Genomic DNA, 7,351 nt, shown 5'->3' on the forward strand with positions numbered 1-7,351 from the left:
CCCAGCAACTCTCCTGCCACCCGCCCAGGCCAGTGTCCTGTGCCCAACCCCAGAGGGTGCGACATGACAGACTCTGACAATCATTAAACCAGCCGGGCCTGATTTCCCAGCACCGCCTGCTAGGATCCGGGCCAAGTGGCACAAAATATGCAAATCACCTGGGGCCAGAAGCCCAGTCTAAAGGCCAGGAAATCCCCTCCGTCCAATGAGCCACCAGCTCAGGTTACCGCCAGGCGAGCTATAAGGGCCCGGCTCGGGGAGGAGCTCCCACTCGCCTCTATTTAGGGCGGGTGGGGGAGTGCGGGCCAGACCTACCTGGTGCAGCTTTTAGCCTCCTGGATTTCTCGCCGGCCCGCTGTCCCTTAATCCTGCCTGCTTGCCACACCCACACCCCGCCACTCAGGTAGGACCCCCCACCTGTCGTATTCCCCAGCCTGGGTCCTGAGAGGTCAAGTGGATGGTTAGTTCTAAACCCACCCACTGCAGCTCCGCATTATAGAGCCCCCCTGAGCAGGAGTGTAGGGCAGTGGGGGTGTCCTGAAGGTCGCCGAGGCACCGTCTCTGGGAGGGACAGAGTGGCCCTGACTCTGCCAGTCCCACTCAGGGACCCAGGTGGGCCGAGGCGGGGCGGGGGGGGGGGGGTTGCCCAGCAGGCGGCCCAGTGCCCACACCGTGCTCTGAAATCTTGAAGCCCTCTTGAAGAGATGGTGTCCAAAGAGATACTGACCCTCACGTCCCCCCCGCCCCTAGGGGCTCCTTCTGCCCCAGGCTTGGCTAGAACAGAAGAGCTAGAGGGGAAAGGGAGGACCCTGGTCCTCACCAGCCTCGGCCTCTCTCCCCGGGTAGCCTCATGGCTGCAACCTGTGAGATTAGCAACGTCTTCAGCAACTACTTCAGTACTATGTACAGCCCGGAGGAACCCGCCCTGGCTTCTGTTCCCGCTGCGGCCACCTTTGGGGCTGAGGACCTGGTGCTGACCCTGAGCAACCCCCAGATGCCACTGGAGGGCCCAGGTGGGTCTCAGCAGGTGGGATGGGGAGAGACAGAGCCATCCGTCTAAGAACCTGTTAGATAAATGGAGACTTCAGGCGGGGAGGAGGGTCCCCCCAGCAAATTCCAGCGCTAGGGGCATGGGCTGGCTTGTAAGAGGCTGAGGTGTTGGGGTTGAGGGGCAGTTCCCGGCTAAGTGAGGTGCTGGGCGAGGGTGCTGCGAACCCCATCTCCCGGCCCTCCTCCTGGGAGGCTCCTCTGAGAGGTGGGGGTGGGGGGTCCACACAGAAACCCAGATGGGCACCAGAAATGGGCTGTGAGGGGCCGGGTGGCTCGAGCTGACCTGACCTGACGCTGTGCCCGGCCTCTTGCAGAGAAGGCCAGCTGGTCGGGGAAGCAGCCCCAGTTCTGGTCAAAGGCCCAGGTTCTGGACTGGATCAGCTACCAAGTGGAGAAGAACAAATACGACGCCAGTTCCATTGACTTCTCACGGTGCGACATGGACGGGGCCACGCTCTGCAACTGTGCCCCCGAGGAGCTGCGTCTGGTCTTTGGGCCTCTGGGGGACCAACTCTACTCCCAGCTGTGGGACCTCAGTGAGTCCAGGCCTCCTCCTGCCCTTGCCTCCCTCTCGGTTGGGAGGCTGCTCTAGGGACCGGCCCGCACCCTAGGCTGAGGTCAGCATGGCTGTGGGAAGGACCCGGAGCCCCAGGCCAGCGGGCACAGATAAAGAGCCGCTGAGGGGCGAGGGGACCGTGCGATGCCAGCCTGGGCTCTGACCCCTCCTCCCTTCCTCATCAGCTTCCAGCTTTCCCGATGAACTCAGCTGGATCATTGAGTTGCTGGAGAAGGACAGCATGGCCTTCCAGGAGACGCTGGGCCCCTTCGGTGAGAAGCCATTTTCTCACTCCTTCCCCTAGCTTGTCCCATCCCGTCTCTGCCTCTCCCTAGAGCACTGGAGCTGACCCTCTGTCACCAGACCTCTGTCTCCCCTGGCTAGAAAAGCAGCAGGTCATTAGACCTCTGGGGAGCTCAGTGTCCCTGCCTGTTCCTCCGAGCTCTGTCTGAACCCTGACCTCTTCCCAGACCAGGGAAGCCCCTTCAGCCAAGAGGTGCTTGAGGAGGGCCGGCAGACCAGCCCCTACTTCCCCGGCAGCTACGGCACCGGGGCCCCCTCCCCCGGCAGCTCCGATGTCTCCACTGCAGGTAAGCACCCTCGTCTGGGCCACAGCCTCCCTTTCCCCCAAACACTCCTGAGCCCTTGGTTCCCGCCACTAGAGCCCAGGCTTTCTGGGGCAAGTAGGAGCTGGCTGGGTAGCGTGTCCTGAGACCCTCAGTGGCCCATCCCCCGGCAGGCGTGGGCTGGCAAGGGGACTCACTGTGACCCCGCCTCCCCTAGGGACTGGTACTTCCCAGAGCCCCCACTCCTCAGACTCCGGTGGAAGTGATGTGGATCTGGATCTCACCGACAGCAAACTCTTCTCCAGGGGTGAGTGGAGGGAGCCTCCTGGTCCCCGGGAGAGTGTCCCAATGGGCAGTGCCCACGGGGCCCGTCCTTGCCCTCTTCCCTGCTCTCCTGTAGGGTTTTCCTCCGCAGAAGAGCTGCCCCTGAGAGCCCCAGTTCCCTGCCCTCTGACCTTCCACCTCCCCTCTCTTAGACGGCTTTCCTGACTATAAGAAAGGGGATCCTAAGCACGGGAAGCGGAAACGGGGTCGGCCCCGAAAGCTGAGCAAAGAGTCTCGGGAGTGTCTGGAGGGCAAGAGGAGCAAGCACGGTGAGCTTCTGGGGTCACCCCCTTTGTGGTGAGGCCTGGGGGGCGGGGTGGGGGGGCGCTGCTGGTGCTTTTTTCTCCCGTGATGGCTGGCCGTCCACGCTGCTCCTCCCTCCCGCCGTCATGGCTGTGCGCAGGCCCAGGGCTGTGTGGCACCTAATGGCAGGGCCTAGGTTGGTGGTCCTGGATAGGAGGGGGAAACTGAGGCTCCTGGAGGAAGGCCCATAGGACCAGAGCCCAGGTCACCTGCCCACCCACTCCAGTTCTCTCTGCACTTGGCTCTGTCCTGCCCGCTGGGACACCCTTGGTGGTGTGAGGAGGCAGCTGGTGGGTGTTGGGAGGGCCCAAAGGGCCCCAGGGGGCTCAAGCAGAGGACTGTGCCCCGTCTGCAGGCTGGATGCGTGGGCCTCAGGCACCACTGGGTGATGGCCCCGAGCTCCTTCTTGCCTCTGTGCTTTCGCGCATGCAGTCAGTCTCCCCCTATGCGCTAGGCCTGGCTTGCTTCTTGTCTTCAGGGAGCTATTTTTTCCCGGGAAGCTGTCCCCTTGTCCCCCGGGCTGGGGCCGGCTCCCCGGTCCTGTCCTCACCAAGTTCTCACCACCTGTTGGCGTGTTTGCTTTTTAACGGCGGCCCCCACTGAACCGTGGGCTCCTCAAGGGCAGTAGTGCGTCTCAGTCACTCTCCCATCCCAGCCAGATGTTTGATCAATATTTGAGCGAGTAAGACATCTGTGCTGTGTGAGACGTGCTCCCCGTCTGGTGGGGGCGGGGGGGGAGGGAGGGAACCAGCCCTTACACTACACAGGCATCAGGAGGCTGTGTGCCGGGACAGACAGGGCCCCCCAGCCTCGGAGGAGAGGGGTCACCCCCTGGACTGCTGACTGATGGATGCGTCTGGCCTTGTAGCCCCCAGAGGCACCCACCTGTGGGAGTTTATCCGGGACATCCTCCTCCACCCGGAACTCAATGAAGGCCTCATGAAGTGGGAGAACCGGCAAGAGGGTGTCTTCAAGTTCCTGCGATCAGAGGCCGTGGCCCAGCTTTGGGGCCAGAAGAAGAGGAACAACAGCATGACTTACGAGAAGCTGAGCAGAGCCATGAGGTGAGCAGGTGGCCGGGGTCCTCGTGACCCAGCCAGACCCTGGGGGACCTGCTGAGGCTGCCGGGGACAGCTAACCTGTGCTCCCACGGCCCGCTCTCCGACCACTGCCATAGTCTGGCAGGTTTGCGTCCTGTAGAATGAGGATAAGAGCAGTGTCCGCCGCTGTCACGGACTAAAGGAGGGCATGGAGAAAGTAGGCTGGTGCAGCAAACACCAGAAACTCTCTGCGACAACATTTCTTTGCGCTCTCTGCAAGCTTGTCCTGAGAAAAGCTCTCCGTGGTGAAAAGAGCGTGAGCTGAGGCCCACACCAAGACCTGGCTCTCCTTAAGTTGCCTGTCTAGACCTCGGTTTCCCCCTGAATTGTCACTAAGGGCGCTTCCAGCCCTAAAACCATGTGGTTCCATGATCAGCCCTGGGACCCAGCCATAAGATCTAAACGAGCAAGGGTAAGGCCAGGTGCTTCGGACACCATTCTAGGCCAGAGTGCCACGATGGAGCAGAACGGCTCCTTCTTGCAGGAGGGAAGGAAAGAAAAGCTACAGGAAGTGGATCAGACTCCTGTTGCTGGGGCTGGAGCCCAGGGGGACAGGTCACCTGAGGATAGCTGGGCCAGGTGGAGGAAGGTATCCGCAGTCCAAGACGGCTCCCCACCCGGGTACCTCTGACCACCCTTCTTCCCGCCCAGGTACTACTACAAACGGGAAATCCTAGAGCGGGTGGATGGCCGGCGGCTGGTCTACAAGTTTGGCAAAAACTCTAGCGGCTGGAAGGAGGAAGAAGTTGCCGGGAGTCGGAACTGAGGGTCGGAACGAGACCCAGGACCAAACGCAAGGACTCGAGGCCTGCGGCCCCTCCTGGGAAGACCAGCAGGTCCCAGCATCTGGGCAATGCTCCGGCTGTGCTGCGGAGAGAAGCTGTGAGGCTCTGGTATCCTGTCAGCCACCGTCCTCGGATCCGGGGCTTGTGGCCTCTCCTCTCTGCCCTCTTCTTGGAATTACAAGCCCTGGGGTTTGAGGTGACTCGTCTTGCTGACTTGTCCGCAAGTGTAGCTTCTTTTACCTGGTGCCTCCTCAGACCCAACCCAGACACCGGCTACGGACAGCACCTTCCTCCTCCAGATGCCCGGACTGAGCCGAGGAGGCCAAGGGAAGCACCAGGAGTGCTGTGAGAGGGGACAGGACGGGGTCCTCCTGAACCTGCTTTCTGGACTGCCTTCCACCTCCGTGCTTGGACTCTGCAGGCAGGGGTCAGAGCACTCCCTAATTTATGTACTATAAATACGTCAGATGTACATAGAGATCTATTTTTTCTAAGACATTCCCCTCCCCACTCCTCTCCCACCACGTGTTAGTGGCCAAGACTGACTGACTGTTTCGGCCCTTGGCTGGGCCGATGAGGGGCAGGGAGATGCCGGGCCCCTGAGGATGGGGCTCCTGGCTCCTTTTTCCTGTGAATGGAGGTAGAGACCTCCAATAAAGTGTCTTCTGGGCTTTTTCTAACCTTTGTTTTAGCTGCCTGTGTACTGAAATTTGGGCCTCTGGATTGGATAAGGTCATGGGGTTGAAGGAAAGGAGCCAGGACAGGAGGTCTACAGGGCTAGAGGTGAAGGCAGAAGCAGACTTGCAAGATAGGGATGGATTTCCTAGATCGGGAGGGTTGGGTTTACAGACCAGCTGCCTGGGGGCTGGGAGGAAAGCAAGGGAAGCAGGCCAGGCCGTTGAGGGCTGAGAAAGCTTCGCAGGATTTCTGCAAGCTAGGGTGTGAGCTCAGCCTGCTGAACACTGGGCCAGTCGTGCTGCAGCGACTCGTTCCCCCAGTGACCTTGGCCATGTCAGCCCCCTGGGCTCACTTGCTTGCTATAAATCTGGGGTTTGGCCCCCGGTGCTCTCTAAGAAGTCTAAAATTGCATATCCAGCCTTGTGGGATAGATGCTTCAGCATTCTGGGCAAGTTGGCCACAAACTGGGAAAACAAAATGAATCCCTGATGAGGAAGAATGGGGGAAGGAATAGACATTTGCCAGCCTCGTGTATGCCAGGCACTGAGCCAGACAGCACTTTATCGCACCTAATCTTGCCCACTCCCCGCCCCAAATGAGATTTGTCATTCCCATTTTACAGATGCAGAAGGTGAGGTCCAATAGGGCCAGTGTCTCGGCCAAGGTCACTAGGACAGTACTTTGGTGCCATAGTAGTAGCCTGTCCTTGGGAGCATCGTCAGGGTTCGGGCTCTGCTGACGTAATCCTCAGTAGATTCCAGAACTGTGTTACTCTGTCTCCACAGTGATATTGCAGCAGGTTTTAGAGAGGACGTTTTACTGATAGGTGTATGTATGGTTCCTTATAAAGATTATCTTCCAGTGGAAATTTCCTTAAGTCTGAGGCTTCAAATTCCACAGAGCACAACAAAAAGGCATTTTGTAAGTTTGAAATGCTGTTTAGTTGCCTTCGAAATAACCGGTTATTAGCTGAAGGATGCGGGTAAGGAAGGGAACTTAGAAAACCGGACGTGTGTGTGCGTGTGTATGTGTGTGTGTGAGTGGGGCTTGCTCTGGAGGAACAAGGAATAGTAGAAAGGAAAGCGGAGAAGTTGGCTGGAGAAAGTAGTGGGGTCCTTAAAGAAGCTAGACTCTTCTGGAGCCATTTTGGACAAAAATTTTCCTTTTGCTGTGCCAGCAAGTTAGTCGAAGAGAGTAAGGGGAAGGATTAGCCTGAAACCGACCTGGCTTCCATGCTGGCCAGGCCACTTCTCAGCCGGGGAGCCTTTGGCAATGTCGCTTAATAATCTCATTTCTTGGAGAGACCGATGCTCATCGTGCTAACTTCACCCGTGTTATCTTGAGGGTCCTCACGCCCTAAAGAGAGGTGACTCTGGTTGCCTAAAGCCACCTAGCCCAGAGTGGAAGATGACCTTTAGGAACCTAGAGCACACGGCCCCGATCCTCAGTTTCTTCAGCTCTAAAAAAGGAAACACTGATGGTGGGTGCTCACCCGTGGGTGGGTCTGAGTTGGGGAGGGGAGCTTGGAACTATGGGGGGGGGGCTGTTTGGAGGAGGGGAGCTGGGATGGAGCTGGGACTATGAGGCCAAGCCCCTTCATCCTCTGCCAAAGGGCTGGGAGGCGGCTATGGGCCCAGCACTACACTCTGACCTTTGTCCTGCTGTTTTCGGTTTATGAGGTGCTTTCCTCACCCCATTATCTCATTTGATCCGCAGCCACAGCCCTTTGAGGAGACTGGGCGTCCCCATGTGCCTGATGAGGCTAGAAGCTGGTCCAAGGTCACCCCGCCTGGTGAGCAGAGACCAGAACCCAGGGCCCCTGCCTCCAGGCAGTACTCCCGGGGAACCCAGGAGAGGCAGGGAGAGTTCCTCTGCTCCACATGAGGGACATGTTTCTTTCTTCGTCTTCTTCTTTTTCTTTTTTTAATGTGTATGTATTTACTCGAGCGGGGGAGTGGCAAAGAGAGGGAGACGCCGAATCCGAAGCAG

General features: G+C 58.8%; 1 protein-coding gene across 2 annotated transcripts; it reads left to right on the forward strand.

Moving 5' to 3' along the window:
• Positions 1 to 252: 252 nt before the first annotated feature.
• On the forward strand, positions 253 to 5,364 carry ELF3 (E74 like ETS transcription factor 3). Of its 2 annotated transcripts, none has more exons than XM_042924815.1 (9): positions 253 to 403; positions 751 to 1,013; positions 1,365 to 1,586; positions 1,792 to 1,878; positions 2,077 to 2,196; positions 2,390 to 2,479; positions 2,649 to 2,765; positions 3,668 to 3,863; positions 4,551 to 5,364. In XM_042924815.1, exons 2-9 carry the CDS (start codon positions 851 to 853, stop codon positions 4,663 to 4,665), a joined length of 1,110 nt encoding a protein of 369 aa, XP_042780749.1. In that variant the 5' UTR covers positions 253 to 403; positions 751 to 850; the 3' UTR covers positions 4,666 to 5,364. The 2 variants fall into 2 exon arrangements, with proteins under 2 accessions (XP_042780749.1, XP_042780750.1); XM_042924816.1 differs by having other exon boundaries at positions 847 to 1,013.
• The last annotated feature ends 1,987 nt before the right edge of the window (positions 5,365 to 7,351 follow it).

Source organism: Panthera leo, chromosome F3 (assembly GCF_018350215.1).
Source record: "Panthera leo isolate Ple1 chromosome F3, P.leo_Ple1_pat1.1, whole genome shotgun sequence".
NCBI lineage: Eukaryota > Metazoa > Chordata > Mammalia > Carnivora > Felidae > Panthera > Panthera leo.

Bases quoted from the DNA above. Each gene is read 5' to 3' on its own strand.
- ELF3 (XM_042924815.1), top strand. From the start codon at position 851: ATGGCTGCAACCTGTGAGATTAGCAACGTCTTCAGCAACTACTTCAGT. The intron at 1,879-2,076 runs GTGAGAAGCCAT...ACCTCTTCCCAG, and splicing joins GGAGACGCTGGGCCCCTTCG to ACCAGGGAAGCCCCTTCAGC. The intron at 3,864-4,550 runs GTGAGCAGGTGG...CTTCCCGCCCAG, and splicing joins AAGCTGAGCAGAGCCATGAG to GTACTACTACAAACGGGAAA.